This window comes from Abramis brama (assembly GCF_963993115.1).
Source record: "Abramis brama genome assembly, chromosome: 4".
NCBI classification, from domain to species: Eukaryota; Metazoa; Chordata; class Actinopteri; order Cypriniformes; family Leuciscidae; genus Abramis; species Abramis brama.
Genome location: NC_139966.1, coordinates 9,788,744 through 9,807,162, shown reverse-complemented (window position 1 = coordinate 9,807,162; position 18,419 = coordinate 9,788,744). Strand labels below are relative to the sequence as shown.

General features: G+C 40.8%; 1 protein-coding gene across 1 annotated transcript; it reads right to left on the bottom strand.

Annotated features, from left to right (window-relative positions):
• Positions 1 to 6,052: 6,052 nt before the first annotated feature.
• Positions 6,053 to 17,959, bottom strand: LOC311081694 (uncharacterized protein). The gene is made up of 10 exons (XM_084112320.1): positions 15,666 to 17,959; positions 13,882 to 13,966; positions 12,865 to 13,056; positions 12,686 to 12,754; positions 12,405 to 12,506; positions 10,818 to 10,943; positions 8,762 to 8,794; positions 7,536 to 8,620; positions 7,150 to 7,293; positions 6,053 to 6,957 (listed from the first exon to the last, which is right to left on the bottom strand). The coding sequence occupies exons 3-8, from the start codon at positions 12,982 to 12,984 to the stop codon at positions 8,429 to 8,431; spliced, it is 642 nt and encodes a 213-aa protein (XP_083968446.1). The 5' UTR covers positions 12,985 to 13,056; positions 13,882 to 13,966; positions 15,666 to 17,959; the 3' UTR covers positions 6,053 to 6,957; positions 7,150 to 7,293; positions 7,536 to 8,428.
• Between the last annotated feature and the right edge of the window lie 460 nt (positions 17,960 to 18,419).

Below are 18,419 nucleotides of genomic sequence, written 5' to 3'. Positions count from 1 at the left end.
AAAAAAAAAAAAACTTTGACAATCCCTATATGACCGCTTTCGCTAGCTACGCTGGGTGATAATAAAGCGTGGGAAACCGTTCACAGATGGTGACTACATGAAGGATTCATTCATTAAAAATATCAGATCACCTATTTTCAGACTTCAAAAACAAAACCGAGATAATACAGAAAATGAAAGACATGCCTCTCTCCGAAAAGACAGTGAAGGAAAGGGCCATTAAAATAGCAGGCAACATCACCAATCAGCAAATCAAGGACATTAATTCAGCTCCAGCATACTCAATTGCCTGTGATGAGTCGTGTGATGTGATCGATATTGAACAGGCAGCGCTGTTATGCAGGTATGTTAACTCTGATGGGCCGCAAGAAGAAATAATCGAATTAGTACCACTGAAAGGCCAAACACGCAGGGAGGACAGGGAGGCTGTGCTGAAGTGTTTAAATGACAATGGAATAAACACCAACCACCTGATTTCAGTGGCTACAGATGGGGCACCCAGTATGAGGGGATCACAAAAGGGGTTTGTGACTTTATTACAGAAAGCGTTGGATCGAAATCTGCTTGCATTTCACTGCATCTTGCACCAAGAAGCACTGTGTGCAAAAACATTCCCACCGGAGTGTATGGAGGTGATGAACCTTGTCATCGAGATGGTGAACAAGTTAATTGCAAAAGCATTAAACCACCGTCAGTTCCGTGCATTGCTAGATGAAGTTGACAGCGAATATTCCGATCTCCTGCTACACAACAAAGTCCGATGGCTGTCCAGAGGTGAGGTTTTGTGTCGCTTTGTTGCTTGTTTAGAACATGTGAAAACATTCCTGAAAAGCAAAAACCTGAACTAGGCTACCGAGTGGCTGAAAAAACAGCACTTTACGGTAGATATGACAAGTCACCTAAACATGCTGAATAAAAGTCTCCAGGGAAGGAGAAACACTGCACTGCAAATGCTGGAAGCTGTTTTCTCTCTCTCTCTCTCTCTCTCTCTCTCTCTCTCTCTCTCTCTCTCTCTCTCTCTCTCTCTCTCTCTCTCTCACACACACACAATCACACACACACACACACAGTCACATTCAATCACACACACACACACACACACACACACACACACACACACACACACACACTCTCTCTCTCTATATATAAACAGTGAACAGGATTACTGTGTGATTGTGTGTGTTGAACACATGCTCTCTCTCGCGCGCGCTCACACACACACACACATACTGTACGTCTTGATTGTGTGTGTTGAACACATGCTCTCTCTCTCTCACACACACACACACACACACACACTCTCTCTCTCCCTCTATATACAGTATATAAACAGTGAACAGGATTACTGTGTGATTGTGTGTGTTGAACACATGCTCTCTCTCTCTCTCACACACACACACACACACACACAGTAACGCAAATTTATTCACACACACACTCTCTCTCTCACACACACAAACTCTCTCTCACTCACTCTCACACAAACTCTCACACACACACACACACACACACACATACCTACTTAACCACAATGTGAGGACGTATGACTGGGAACCCTACCTTTAGGGACACCCCTTTCTGAAGGGTCTAGAGACAAAAGAAAGATATGACTGCACTTCTGGAGAAGCTGTCATCACAATTATCACTTGATTTTATCAATAAAAGCCTTCCTTAAAGACCTGACATTTTGCCTTCACTTTAGGGACAGTATTTTTTATGTCCATTTTGGGGACATTAAACACAAACTCTGATGAAGTCATACTTTGAGGACCATGGTGATACACATACTCTGGTTAAGGTATACTTTCAGGACATTGTTGAGATGTTATATATTATTTATCCTAAGAAGACAGAAGTAGAATATTACAATTCAAAGTTCCAATACTGGACAGTGAAATCAAGCTAGTGCAGAGATACAGGTGTGAGAGAGTAAACTGGGTTTCTTCTTTTCTGCAAGATCACTGTAAATGGGTAGCCTACATTTTTTGTCTGATTTGTAGCTTGAGATCAAGTGCCTTTGGCTGCTCAGTTGGGGAATGACAATTAACATTCAGAAATATTATTGATTTGACTGATTGACTATCAGAAGCAAAAGATGAACAGAATTGAGCTGAATAATAACACTATTGTCTTTAATTTCAACTGTAAAACAGCTCTACATTATTCATTTCATAATTGTTGACATTTGCAAGTTATTTTATGTCTGTGAAGCTCCTTTGAAACCATCTGTATTGTATCATGCGCTATAGAAATAAAACGGACTTCACTTCATGGCAGAGAACCTTTCACTGACCACCGGCTGCATCCCTCTAGTTAATTTAGCATCGACTGTAAACTAATCATTATCACAAAAACATCTTAAGGAGTTTTCCTCATCAGAGTCATCTTTGGCTACACACTGGGGTTAAGACATTAGGCATGTTCTTCTGTAAAGTGTAGTAATTGTCAAAAAAAACTCTATACAAATAAAAATAGTGATACACACTCTCCGATTAAATGACTCTTTGGGGACTCGAGTGACACACACACTCCGATTAAATGACTCTTTGGGGACTCTAGTGACACACACACTCCGATTAAATGACCCTTTGGGGACTCTAGTGACACACACACACTCCGATTAAATGACCCTTTGGGGACTCGAAGTGACACACACACTCCGATTAAATGACTCTTTGGGGACTCTAGTGACACACACACACTCCGATTAAATGACCCTTTGGGGACTCGAGTGACACACACACTCCGATTAAATTACCCTTTGGGGACTCTAGTGACACACACACTCCGATTAAATGACCCTTTGGGGACTCGAGTGACACGCACACTCCGATTAAATGACTCTTTGGGGACTCTAGTGACACACACACACTCCGATTAAATGACCCTTTGGGGACTCGAGTGACACACACACTCCGATTAAATGACTCTTTGGGGACTTAAGTGACACACACACTCCGATTAAATGACTCTTTGGGGACTTAAGTGACACACACACTCCGATTAAACGACCCTTTGGGGACTCTAGTGACACACACACACTCCGATTAAATGACCCTTTGGGGACTCTAGTGACACACACACACTCATATTAAACGACTCTTTGGGGACTAGAGAGACACACACACTCCGATTAAATGACTCTTTGGGGACTCTAGTGACACACACTCTGATTAAATGACTCTTTGGGGACTCTAGTGACACACACACACACTCCGATTAAATGACTCTTTGGGGACTCGAGACACACACAAACTCCGATTAAATGACTCTTTGGGGACTCAAGTGACACACACACACACTCCAATTGAACGACTCTTTGGGGACTCTAGTGACACACACTCCGATTAAATGACTCTTTAATATTAACAGTCTTGGACACATTGTGTTGAAAGTGCACATTGCAGTTAATGACAGAACTTCAAATTATTCTTTTTTTTAAAAGAACAACAATGAAAAATCAATTAACTTGGAGGTGGGAATGATTCTCAGTGCCCAACTATCCTCTGTACTTCCTCCATCCACCCTTCTTCAAAATCTCTCTACTTCCTCCTTTACATTCTCTCCTCCCTCTTTAACTCTACTCCTCCCTCTTTAACTCTACTCATCCCTCTTTAACTCTACTCATCCCTCTTTTTACCCGCTTTACTCCTTTTCATCCTCTTTAACTCTACTCCTCCCTCTTTAACTCTACTCCTCCCTCTTTAACTCTACTCCTCCCTCTTTAACTCTACTCCTCCCTCTTTTTACCCACTTTACTCCTTTTCATCCTCTTTAACTCTACTTCTCTTCATCCTCTTTAACTCTACTCCTCACTCTTTTTACCCGCTTTACTCCTCCCTCTTTATCCTCTTTAATTCTACTCCTCCTCTTCACCTCTTTAACTCTACTCCTCCCTCTTTTTACCCTTTACTCCTCCCTCTTTTCATCCTCTTTAACTCTACTCCTCCCTCTTTTTACCCTCTTTACTCCTCCTCTTCATCCTCTAACTACTCCTCACTCTTTTTACCCGCTTTACTCCTCCCTCTCTTTATCCTCTTTAACTCTACTCCTCCATCTTTTTACCCTCTTTACTACTCCCTCTTTTCATCCTCTTTACTCCTCCTCTTCATCCTCTAACTCTACTCCTCACTCTTTTTACCCGCTTTACTCCTCCCTCTTTTCATCCTCTTTACATTTACTCCCTCTATTCATCCCTTATATTAGGTGTGCTGGACATGGGCTGTGGCTGGATGTAACCGATTGGTGAGAGTTGCCGTGTGCAGACGAGAGAATGTGATGTCAGACACTTTCTGCTTCCCGTAGTGACGCTCAGGCTAAGTTTGCATACTTTACCACAGCTGAAGTGGAATAAACGCATTATTTTCCAGATACAGATATTTCAGAGACATTTTCATTCAATACATGCACTACTGTTTGTACAAGAATAAAGTTCAAAATAAGCCTAAATACCAGTGAAGTGGGGTCTACATTGTTTTATTTTGATAAACATTTATCGCAACTACATGAAAAGAGCTTTTACTGTTATAAAGAACAGATTTGTGATCCTTAGTGGAACTGAAGGTGTGAGAAGAAACATGAAACGCACGTGATCGTTGTCAAGCGGTGTACTCTGCCAATCGTGGATTAGCTGTGTCATCATCAGAGCTCGTGAGTCGCTCTAGAGAATCTGCTCTGGCTGAGTCCTCCTGCTCTCCAATCACTCTCATTGTACTCTGATGCCTTATGGCACAGTCACGGGCGTCGCTGTCTGAAGTCGGACACAAGTTCTAACCATCAAGCACTGCTCAAGTTAGCCGCTGATCGTTCTGTGCAGCGCTGCATGAAGTCCAACAAGCCTAATGTAAAGGGGACGTAAAGATGGAGGAGAGAATGTAAAGGGGACGTAAAGAGGGAGGAGAGAATGTTAAGGGGACGTAAAGAGGGAGGAGAGAATATAAAGGGGACATAAAGAGGGAGGAGAGAATATAAAGGGGATGTAAAGAGGGAGGAGAGAATGTAAAGGGGACGTAAAGAGGGAGGAGAGAATGTAAAGGGGACGTAAAGAGGGAGGAGAAAATGTAAAGGGGAATGTAAAGAGGGAGGAGAGAATGTAAAGAGGGAGGGGAGAATGTAAAGAGGATGTAAAGGGGAGGAGATAATGTAAAAGGGGAGGAGAGAATGTAAAGGGGATGTAAAGAGGGAGGAGAGAATGTAAAGGGGATGTTAAGAGAGAGGAGAGAATTTAAAGGGGATGTAAAGAGGGAGGAGAGAATGTAAAGGGGACGTAAAGAGGGAGGAGAGAATGTAAAGGGGACGTAAAGAGGGAGGAGAGAATGTAAAGGGGATGTTAAGAGGGAGGAGAGAATGTAAAGGGGACGTAAAGAGGGAGGAGAAAATGTAAAGGGGACGTAAAGAGGGAGGAGAGAATGTAAAGGGATGTAAAGAGGGAGGAGAATGTAAAGGGGACGTAAAGAGGGAGGAGAAAATGTAAAGGGGATGAAAAGAGGGAGGAGAGAATGTAAAGGGATGTAAAGAGGGAGGAGAATGTAAAGGGATGTAAAGAGGGAGGAGAGCATTAGGCTTGTTGGACTTCATGCAGCGCTGCGCAGACCGATCAGCAGCTGACTTGAGCAGTGCATGCCGGTTAGAACTTGTGTCCGACTTCAGACAGCGAAGCCCCGTGACTGTGACGTATGGTATCAGAGTACGGCGAGAGCGATTGGAGAGCAGGAGGACTCAGCCAGCGCAGCTTCTCCAGAGCGACTCATGAGCTCTGATGACGACACAACTGATCCACGATTGGCCGAATCCACTGCAACACAATGATTAAGAGTTAATTCTCACACCTTTAGTTCCACTAATGCTCACAAATCTGTTTTTATAACAGTGAAATCCCCTTTCATGTAGTCACGCTGTTATATTGTCATGTTTATCCAAATAAAACTGATACAATGTAGACCCCACTTCATCGGTATTTAGGCTTATGTTGAACTTTATTCTTGTACAAACAGATGCTGTATTAAGCAGTACATGTATTGCATGAAAATGTCTCTGAAATATCTGTGTATTTGGCAAATAATGCATTTATTTCACTTCAGCTGTGGTAAAGTATGCAAACACAGCGTGAGCGTCTCTCAATTTTAATTTCTATACCTTTATCCTTATTTCTTTTAATTTAGCTCCATTTCTTACAAAAAGAGTATAATGTGCAAAGTGTTAAAGTGTTTGTGCCTCCCTACAAACCACCCTTTCTTTAAGAGTCGTGATCCTGTTCCGCACATAATTTCTCACACCAGTCCATGTTCGCTGCTTCAAAGCTTCTGGCTCTGCGTCACTACGGGAAGCAGAAAGTGTCCGACTCACGTGTCTGTTTTCAGCTCCTCCCGCCTGCACACTGCAACTCTCACCGATCGGTTACATCCAGCCACAGCCCATGTCCAACACACCTATTCACTCTTCCCTTTTTATCCTCTTAACATTCTCTCCTCCCTCTATGACAGAAATATCAAAAAGTTTAACATGACATTCCATCCAACTTCATTGCAACTGAACAAAGAAAACTGAATAATGAAAATTGACTATCTTAATATCCTCTACTTCTTCATTAGCCTTCTTATACTCTAACTTTGCACTTTATATTCTGTTTCATTCCATCCTCAAAATATTTCTACACCTATATCCTCATTTCTTTTAATTTAGCTCCATTTCTTACAAAAAGAGCATAATGTGCAAAGTGTTAAAGTGTTTGTGCCACCCTACAAACCACCTTTTCTTTAAGAGTCGTGATCCTGTTCCGCACATAATTTTTCACACCAGTCCATGTTCGCTGCTTCAAAGCTTCTGGCTCTGCGTGAATGCATCTTTCACAGTCTTGCTTACCAGGAACTTTGTATGTCTTGATGAACTTCATCATGTGTCTCTCTACTGCTTTTACCTCACTGTCCTCCCATTTCTTTTTTGGAGCGTTTGAAGAACCTATGAAATAGTTAAAAACAAGTAAATACTCATTACACATTCTCATTACAACTAAATTGGTGAGTAAAGACCAAATCAAGACTAATGTGTCCTAATGTGTATATTTTTTTCATTTGGCTGGATATTGCTGCATGGAGCTGATTCATGTTTATTTGATTATTGTTGTTTGTGTAGTTTAGAGATTTTTCTTACCTTGATCCTCCCATGAAACAGATTGATCAGATTGAACAAGTTGATCAGTCTCTGCTGGTGCTGTTTTCTGAGATAGGTCACTGTAATCCTCCTCATCACTTGACATGGAATCACCTTGGGCCTCAAGTTGCTCTAAATAATTCACTGACAAAAAAATTTACACTTTATTGCTTATACTTACCATCTGTGACATGATTATATATGTTACCGGCAAAGTGTGAAATCCCGTTATTGTATAGAATGCCTGATGGTTACCTAAGTTACCTACCTACATTACCTAGGGCATTCTATAGAATTCCGGATTACACACTTTGCCGGTAACATATACATTGTTTTGCAAATATGTAAAGAACAGATACACACAGACAGTCCAAGTATACTCGTACCATTTGGGTCAATTTCAATGTCATCAAGTTTCTTTCCTTTGTAGTCAGACAGTGTTCCTTTCTCCATGGCCATTAGCAGCTGGGAGAGCACTTGTTCAACAGGATGGGGTCTGATGTGACCAAACATACCAAAAATCAGCTCAGATGAATCGGATGGTAGTTCTTCTGGACATGACATTGTCAAAAGTGCTTTGATACATCCAACATCTCCCAACGAGGCAGGTAGTTCATCTGATCAATTTATGACTGTACCATCACCAAAAAAGATGAAATGCCAATCTAAAGAGACAAACACCTTGTCTGGTGATAAGACTTTTATTCAGTCAATGCCATCACCAAAGACGGAACTCCGCAAGGCGTACAAGAAGCAGTATTGCCTTAATTGCTCTAAGCCATATTCAAAAATGGCAAGACACCTTGAATTTGTCCATCGCAACGAAGTGGGGGTTGTAAAGGCAATAGCATTTCCAAAACATTCCAAAGAAAGACGAGTACAGTTGAACCTCCTTTGAAAAAGGGGCAACTTTGCCCACAACACAGATGTGGTGAGACAAGGACATGGGGAGATGATTGCCTACTACCGTTCAAAAAATAGACAAAGAGCCAAAGAATTTATTCACTGCATTTACTGCCAAGGGCCTTATAACAAGCGTAGCCTTTGGAAACATATCAAAAACTGTCCTCTGAAACCTAAAGATGATGATGCCCAGGGCAGGAAAAGAGTTCGACCTCTGTGTGCTCTAAACACACCAGTCGGCTTAGAAGTGAGCAAAGGTTTCAAGAAAATAGTGTCCTTTATGAACTATGATGAAGTTTCGCGTGTAGTTCATACTGACAGATGCATCTTTCCTTTGTAGTCAGACAGTGTTCCTTTCTCCATGGCCATTAGGACTTTACTCATTTTTGCCAGCTGCAGTGTTCCCTCTGCGATGGACAAACTCAAGGTGTCTGGCCATTTTTGACCATGTCATGTCCAGAAGAACTACCATCCGATTCATCTGAGCTGATTTTTGGTATGTTTGGTCAACATCGCTGTAGTCTGTGACATCGCTGTAGTCTGTGTCACAGACGGTACTTCCTGAATACTGAATGAGAGAATATAACACTTACTCAAGGCAGTGGTTCCTGTAACATTATGTTTCATCGCATTGTGGATACTGGCAAGCAAAGTCATAATTATGCCAAAAAAATTGAGCATATAAAGTATCACATGGCAAGTCACATACCTGTCTTTTTCTTGATGGCCTTAAAGAGGATATCTGGAAGAGGAGAAATACAAACAAATATAAATAATATATAATTTCATATAATCTATTGTTAGTTCTACAAGTGCAATACAGCCAGACCATCCCAATAATTAAGCAAATTAATCTACCCACCTCCCTTAATGAGAGTGTCTCAGACATCTGCGATTTTGAATCACTGATAAGAGTGAAGATAAGGGTGGAGCAAGAGAAGATGATGATGATGATGATGAAGGCTGCGCATAGGAAGGCAATGAAGGCTGCCCAGGCGAGGATGATGAAGATGAAGGCTGCCCAGGCGAGGATGATGAAGATGAAGGCTGCCCAGGCGAGGATGATGAAGATGAAGGCTGCCCAGGCGAGGATGAGGATGATGAAGAGGAAGGCTGCCCAGGCGAGGATGAGGATGATGAAGATGAAGGCTGCTCAGGCAAGAATGATGAAGATGAAGCCTGCCCAGGCGAGGATGATGAAGGCTGCCCAGGCGAGGATGAGGATGATGAAGAGGAAGGCTGCCCAGGCGAGGATGATGAAGATGAAGGCTGCCCAGGCGAGGATGAGGATGATGAAGATGAAGGCTGCCCAGGCGAGGATGATGAAGGCTGCCTAGGCGAGGATGAGGATGATGAAGGCTGCCTAGGCAAAGATGAGGATGATGAAGATGAAGGCTGCCCACGCGAGGATGATGAAGATGAAGCCTGCCCAGGCGAGGATGATGAAGGCTGCCCAGGCGAGGATGAGGATGATGAAGAGGAAGGCTGCCTAGGCGAGGATGATGAAGATGAAGGCTGCCCAGGCGAGGATGATGAAGGCTGCCTAGGCGAGGATGAGGATGATGAAGGCTGCCCAGGCGAGGATGATGAAGGCTGCCCAGGCGAGGATGAGGATGATGAAGGCTGCCTAGGCGAGGATGAGGATGATGAAGATGAAGGCTGCCTAGGCGAGGATGAGGATGATGAAGGCTGCCCAGGCGAGGATGATGAAGGCTGCCTAGGCGAGGATGAGGATGATGAAGGCTGCCCAGGCGAGGATGATGAAGGCTGCCCAGGCGAGGATGACGAAGGCTGCCCAGGCGAGGATGATGAAGGCTGCCCAGGCGAGGATGATGATGATGATGAAGGCTGCCCAGACGAGGATGATGATGATGAAGGCTGCCCAGGCGAGGATGAGGATGATGAAGGCTGCCCAGGCGAGGATGATGATGATGAAGGCTGCCCAGGCGAGGATGAGGATGATGAAGGCTGCCCAGGCGAGGATGAGGATGATGAAGATGAAGGCTGCCTAGGCGAGGATGAGGATGATGAAGGCTGCCCAGGCGAGGATGATGAAGGCTGCCTAGGCGAGGATGAGGATGATGAAGGCTGCCCAGGCGAGGATGAGGATGATGAAGGCTGCCTACTAGGCGAGGATGATGAAGGCTGCCCAGGCAAAGATGATGAAGGCTGCCCAGGCGAGGATGATGAAGGCTGCCCAGGCGAAGATGATGAAGGCTGCCCAGGCGAGGATGATGAAGGCTGCCCAGGCGAAGCTGATGAAGGCTGCCCAGGCGAGGATGAGGATGATGAAGGCTGCCCAGGCGAGGATGAGGATGATGAAGGCTGCCCAGGCGAGGATGAGGATGATGAAGGCTGCCCAGGCGAGGATGAGGATGATGAAGGCTGCCCAGGCGAGGATGATGAAGGCTGCCCAGGCGAAGATGATGATGATGAAGGCTGCCCAGGCGAGGATGAAGGTGGCATGGGTGGCGCAGGAGCTGGTGACGGTGATGAGGACAGGGCAGGAGAGCATGAGGTTGATGAGGCCATTATAGAGGTGGACAAAGCACAGGGTGCCGATGAAGAGGGTGCATCAGATGTGGATGCGACTGAGGATGACTGTGACAGCTTGAAATATAATTTGAATAAAAATATAAGGTCTAAAAGCAAAAGGACTAAGCAAACTGTTAATTAATAAAATAAATGAATAATAAAATAATTAACCGTTAATTGACTGAGGCGTTGATCACAGAATAGTGTGATTATGTTCACATATTACTCACCAAACAAACTTTTTGTGATTGCTGTTTAGCAATCTTGTGTTCCTTTTCAATTTCTGCTCTGTTAAAACGTTCATAGCAATCTTCATGATGTTGTCTTAATTTTGCCAATCTTGATTGAAACCGCTTCTGCAGATATATAAAGAGGTATTTAGCTTAAACAAGAATAAAATGTACATTAGCAATATTGAAAACTGTGGCACCCATTTCAGACAAGAACAAACACACTGTAGGAGTGAACAAAAAATGTTTTGCACATTTCAAAGCAAAGATCATTAATAAAATAAAAACTCTAAACAAACATTTATACAAACTTTACATACAAATTGTGACAATAGTCACATTAATAGTTACATTGGTTCAGAGTCAGACATTTAAACTCTGAACCAATAACTATACTTAACTAGCAGAGGTTGGTAGTAAGGCGCTACATTTACTCCATACCATCCAAGTCATTTTTAGTTTGTTTGTTTTAATTGTGGGTACATTTTACATAAGTGTGGGTACATAAGTACATTTCTAATGGCAATACAATTTTGTATCATTTGAAGCGTTTATACACTAGTGACGGGTCGTCATGAACGAATCTTTAATATGACTCGGGACTACCGAGTTGTCTCAGAGAGTGATTCGTTCATTTTGCGCTGACCGCACATGCCCAACATCCCATGGGTTCTGTACTGGAAACAGAAATGATTAGTTCATCTCTCGAGACTTCGGGTCCAAGTCTTTCGTTCTTCCGGTCAGTCCCACAGAGGCTATGCTGTCAGTACCGGAAAGATAAATGATTAGTTCACCTATCAAGTCCACGAAAACTCAAAAGATGAACTAATCAATTCTGTATCCGGTAGCGACTGCATAGCTCAGCCTATATGGGGCTGTCACGTGATGCACGAATGACTTGAACCCAAAGTCGATAGACTCGAAACGTGAACTAATCAATACTGTATCTGGTACTACAGACTGCAAAGCTCAGTTTATGAGGATCACGGGATGATCGAACGGCTTAGATCGGGAGGTGAGGTAAACTAACAGAATGCATAGCCTGAAGACCCAAATAAATAAATTAACTGTTTCTCATAATATGGCCTTTTTCTTGCATTGTAATTTTTTTCTTATTCTAAATGCGATCAACATTTGATGTGTTTGGGGAATTTGGCTAACATGTAACATTTTAAATACATTCTGCTGAAATGAACGAAATAACTTGAAAAAAGATTTGTTCATTTTGATGAACGAGATTTAAAGATCTGAGTCAGTAAAATGATCCGAACTTCCCACTACTATTACACACGTGTGCTGGATGAAGTGGATATGCACCTACAATCAACTAAAACCAAACCTTTAAAAAGCATCCTATGGTTTGCCAGCGATAAAGATCTTTTCGAGTTGAACACCTGAGCGCCAGCTGTTAGTGGTTGCCTGTGTTGCGTGTTCATTATTTTGGGGGCCGAGCAATGAAGGGAGGGGTGTGTCTGTTTGGGTGTCGATTTCAAATATCAATAGTGTTTCTCAGAAATCACTCACTGCACTTTCAACTAGCTGGCAGTAAACATCAGTAGATAGTTGCTGCATGTATGAGATGGTTACCGTTTTATTCATTGATGTTATTGCTTTGCCTGACTGCTTATATGGACCATTGCTGTTCACCTTGTCCAATTCAGGAGAAGAAACAGAAGCTGAACAATGGGGCTGGATGTCAGAAAAGAAACCAGTGAATATCAAAATCAGAATATTTGTAAAGGACAGAAAAACTTGTTCATGTTCATTCCTCTAGCTGTCCTACACGTTATCTATCATTTCTTTCACACACAACTCTACGCTGAAAGAGTCAATAATATAATGATACAGATGTTTTAAAGTGGACTTACCGATTTCTGCAGACCCAAACTGCTGGCTGGCTTTTTATCAGTGGATTCTGCTGATGATTTATTCAAAGGCTTGAGAAATATGAGACCACAATCACATGGTAACTAATCAGAATGAGAGTTAAGATTATGAGATTTGTGAGAATTACTGATTAATCTCTTTAGCATTTTCTTGATAGTACCTTGACTCGCCATGGCCAATCTGAGTCGCCATAATTGTAAGTGATTTCCTCCCCTGGTAGAATGTCTCGTACAGCAAAGAGACACAGGTGAGGTTTTCTGCTCACTTCAACGGTTCTCATTTTGCAAGTATTTCTGGTCTCATCATTTACATAAGTCTTCCCAAGGACGAGTCTTCTTTAGATGCATCCATGCTATAAAGACATAAAATGACCACTCAGTACTAGCTAGACATGTACAGTTATTATAAGTGGTTCTGAACCCCAGTCCTGGGAACCCACCACTCTGCATATGCTGTATGTCTGGTGTTTTAATCCACCTGATTCAGATGAGGAGTTCATCATCAGAACACAGCTCTATGAACTCATCTGAGTGTGTCAGGTGAAGGAGACATACAGAATCTGCAGAGAGGAGGGTCTGAGAACCACTGATCTATATGATATATGAGATTAAATGGCGCACTGCAACATCCTCTCAGCTCTCAGATAAAGGCATCTAAAATTAATCATTTTGTTCTCTTTAGGGAATACAGGGAAAGCCAATTTAGATGACTCAAGGAAACTGCACTCAGTACTCTTAATGTCAGTTCATGTTGAATTTTAATTATTAGGGTGTGTTCACACCTGGCATGTTTGTTTAGACTGTTAGTGTGGTTAATTTGAATAAGTGTGAACACTGCCATCTGAAACCTGGTGCCACCAAACAAGAGGATCCAGATGCTGAATAAATAGGTCTCAGTTGGCTTCCAAACGAACTCTGGTGCGGTTCGAATGAAAAAAGAATGTAACATGGACCCAGAGACATGTAAACGAACCAAAAACAGGAAGATGTGACCCTAAAAAGGACAGACTGGTCAAGCATAACAGGTTTGACAATAGAAATGCCAATCTGAACACTAAGCGGACCCGGACCAAACGAACCAAGCGAACAGAACTCCAGGTATGAACACATCCTAAGTATTTTACAGTTCCAGATATTTTAGCATCCTTACTACATCAATCCAACAGTTCTGTACTCACCACCAATTTTTGCCATGCCACTGAAAATCAAACAGGAACGTGTTCTCAGCTTCAGTGTAGTGTTCAGTTCGGTCGGAAGAAAGCTCTAAAGAGGAGAAATACATTAGCTGCAGTTTCTTTAATGTCAACTATTATTTTATTACTAAAAGTTCTCTACCATATGACGTACATTATACGATGTGAAAGGGAAATTACTTAAGGAAAATAGTCAAAAGTCAGGCTAATCTCAAAGCATGATTTGCTTTTTATACTTTACATTATACTTTTAAGTCTTAAAATTATACAGTTAAAATTACATACATTTTCTTACACAAACCTATTTTTGCAGGCCAACCCGGTAGTAGTTGAACATCCCCTGGTTTCCTCCACAAAAACCCACTGGGATTTGCAGAAAATAAGCTAAAGTTAATCTATAAACTACACCACGGTTGACCAACTTCAACTTCCTTACGATGAAGCTTCAACAACTGTGTTGCATTATTTTAAAAGACAATTCTGTTTGTTTATTATTTGCATCTCTTTCAGGTAGTTTTTCTTTGTGGTATATGGATGTTTTATGTGGCTTCTATAGTTTAGATAAAAGTATAGAGTTTTTTTTTTTTTTTGTTGATAAATGTGCCTCCAGGAACTCTAAAGCTTTAAAATCCATCTCCCTGTGTAATATTTATAATGTTTCTGCATTATTATAATGCATGTTTGACTGATTGTGTGATGTATACATCCCCATCCCTACATCTACCTAGAATAGTTTGCAAGAGTGCGATTATAAACACAACGAGGCTGTGAAAGTGACTAGATGAGTTAATCTGTTCAGCTGATGACGTTTAATGTCCCAGACAACCCGTCTCCCATTTAGACACTTGTTAACAACTGCCTTTTACCAGACAAGTAAAGGCTTTTAAAAAAAACACACAAGAGAGTATTACTATTTTATGTTGTGGAGTAAAGCGTGAAAATATCTTGATCTTGTGCTAACCATGGATCTTATTTCAGGAATTTAACCAAAACCCATTGATCATGTTTACATGCACACCGATACGCTGATAACAAAATAAAATCACCTTCTTGAAATAATCCATTATCCAGGTTTACATGCAAACCAATAACCACGTAAACCACTACTTTATAAGTAAATCAGGTTAATGACGTCAAAACCTAACCATTCGTTTATCTGACTGTGTATTTCATATGTCATGTCAGTTGTGATGTTAAATAAAGCCCAAGAGTATTCCAGAATTTCAGAGGAAAACTTCCAGACTCATATTCTCCTCTCATGCAGTATCGGGTGCAGGATTTTGACTGTACCACTTCTGAACGAGATGAGAATACTTTTAAGAGGTTCTTGGGTCAAGAAAACACTCGCTCTGTCTGGATGTGCTTTAATCCAAAATAAGGACACTTTCCTGTCACACATCACACATGCTCCCTTCAATAAGCCACAGAACACAGAGGTTAATGTGTTTACATGCCGGGCAAATCTGCAAATAAGGGGCAAAAATCTATCTGTGTCGATTGGTTTATGCTTATGCTGTTTATGGTGACCTTAGTCTGCGTTTACATGACCACATGCACTGTCGGCTTATTATGCATAACTGGGTTCAGAATGTGCAAATAAACATTGACTTTGGGTTGATGGAACCAGAAATGCAAAAATGTAACTGGTTTTGTTTAACTTGTGAAACATGGATATTAGTTGGCCTAACAACCATATGACTCACCTCACATTAAATTCTCAGTTTTGTAGATTAACGTTATTACTAAACTGCTTAGTAATTTATACTTGCCTTTATATTTGCTGATGAACTGCTCTCGAAGCCCAGGCTTGTCGGTTTCACAGGTAATGTGATGCTCAGCGTCCTGCAGAGGTTTTTTACGCCTTTTATTTCCCAGCATGCTGAATTTCTTTCTTGAAATGACTGAAAAAAATAAATAAAATAAATATAAGGTGAATGAAATAAATAAGCATATTTAAAAAAATCTTGTTGATCTTACTGGAATTGTTCACCCAAAAACATACATAATTAACATACAATTATATTAATTGTTGTTTCAATTGAACCTCATGTTGTTCCAAACCTGTGTTGTGTTTTTTTCTGTTAAACACTAAAGTATATCTTTATATTATATCAACAGAGCTCTATTCAATGACAGCACATGTGACCAGTCAACAACAGGCATTTAGATAAAAAAGGCAATGTCAATGATGCCAAAAACCATTAGTTCTTGTGTGCCTTGTGACCACAATTGACATCAATCTACTGTATATTCATATTTGATTTAAGAGCGTATGGGAGATTTTCAGTCAGTAACCAGCTAGATTCATAGGGGCTATTTTTAATGTGCTTTTGGTCTGCTTTGGATTTGACACACACAATAAAAATACTATAAAGTGTCTATGTACTGGCATTGGGCAAAAAAGCTCTATAAAGATAAATAATAATAAGAACAGGCATATAATGTAATAAAAAATATTATATAAAATAAAAATTATCAAATAATAATGATATAAAAAAATGGAATTCATTATTTCATTATTTATACAAATTACTGTTGATAGTTGACAACACTTTTGATTAAAAAAAAAAACAATGATATAGGCTAGTAGACTATCACTGACTCAGTTGTTTAGATTAATTTGCAGAATCTAAAGTACTATTATATAAAAAATAACAAAATTCTATTTACTGGCCATTGCCTACAAGTTGGCAATAAACTTTTTCTTTATTGCAGCAAATCATCATATTAGAAGCAAACTCAAATACAGTCGAGAAGTAAATAAAACCCTAAGGAAAAAATAATTAAACAACTAAAATAAACACATCTTACTAACTTTCATATTTCACAATGTATTTAGTTATCATGCATTTTGAGGACAAGTCTAGATCTCACCTTTAGCCTTTAATGCGTGCGTGGTGGGGGTTGTCGTCGTCTGTTTCGCGTCCCATTGTCACGTGTCTGCATTTCCCGGGAAAACACATCCACGGTCGCAGACTTGCGTAAATGACGTAATTACGTATTTGGATTTCACGTTGAAATTGTGACTACATTTATTTAACCTAATAGAACATTATCTGATGGCAAGAATCTTTTTTTCCACAGTTTTAATCACAGTACTCTTTCTTCAAACTAAAAAAAAACAAAACAAAAAAACCTGTGGTGAAGTGAGTCTTTCCAGAGTGTCTTTTCCGGTCTTTTCTAGTGGACAGAGCACATGATCACTTTTAAACGAATCCACCCGCCTCGAACTAGGAACCACTGCGCATGTGCGTACAAACACAGGTTTAAAAGAGCAAAAAATGCCTAAATGAGCAACCTAGATCTCTTGAACAGGCATATTATTTTCTACTAATATCATTAATCAAAATAGTAAATTGATGTCTGCAAATATACAGCAGGGCTGATATGAGCTGGTATATCTCCAGTTCTGCACTTGTCTGTGTTGTTGTCATTTCATCAGTGTCCCACAACTACTTCAGAATTTATTTGAGTTAAGAAGGGGGAAGGAGTGTGGATTATTTCGAGGCTCAAAATTAAACTTTAACGTGTAATTTAACAGCATTATCTTTTTATGTATTTAATAAATGAATGGTATTTACATTAAAGGGCGGAGAAGCTGTTAGACAATGTAAAAGTGCTTTAAAAACGCATAGCCACAACAGATTGTCATCTTTTGAGCAGCACTGCTGATTACCTATCTCTCTGTCACTGGTCAGTCTGTTAGTTCATTCATCTCATCTCTTTCACTCTGCAGTCAGTCTCAGTGCTGTGGGGGAAGGGCGCGCACGCGATCAGTCTCAGTGCTGTGGGGGAAGGGCGCGCGCGCGATCAGAGTCAGTGCTGTGGGGGAAGGGCGGCTGATCACAGTATGAGCAGATCTCAGTCAGTCTGACAGGCAGAGACAGAGCTAGGGTTAGGGTTAGGGTTAGGGTTAGGGTTAGTGTAGATCCAATGGCTTTTAAAATCAAAGTAAGAACAAAATACATCTGTAAACAAACATTTAAACGTGTCAGCTTGATTCATGATTCTTTTAAACACTTTTTTTCTTTTGTATTATGACTATATGTAACTGCTGTCTCTATCTCTCTCTCTCTCTCTCTCTCTTTCTCTCTCTCTCTCTCTCTCTCTCTCTCTATATATATATATATATAGAGAGAGAGAGAGAGAGAGAGAGAGAGACTCTCTATATATATATAGAGAGAGAGAGAGAGAGAGAGACAGCAGTTACATAATGTTTGCTGTAACTGCTCTATTAACAGTTATTATCAGTCACTTTAGTACATTTATTGAATCATCCTTAAGATTTGCACACCAGTACCTAAGTGCATTTCGTACAAACAGCAGAACACAATAGATTAGCCTACCATCAAACTCCTGTAACTTGCTCAAAATCCTTAGTACAATATCAAAGAACATATCCTTGTGTCATTGTTCACAAACAAGAATGTCAAAATGCTTAGTTTCAGATGTAAACTATGGCTACGATTTTGATGACAATGATTGAAAATACAAAATACTGCACTGTATCTGAATGACATATA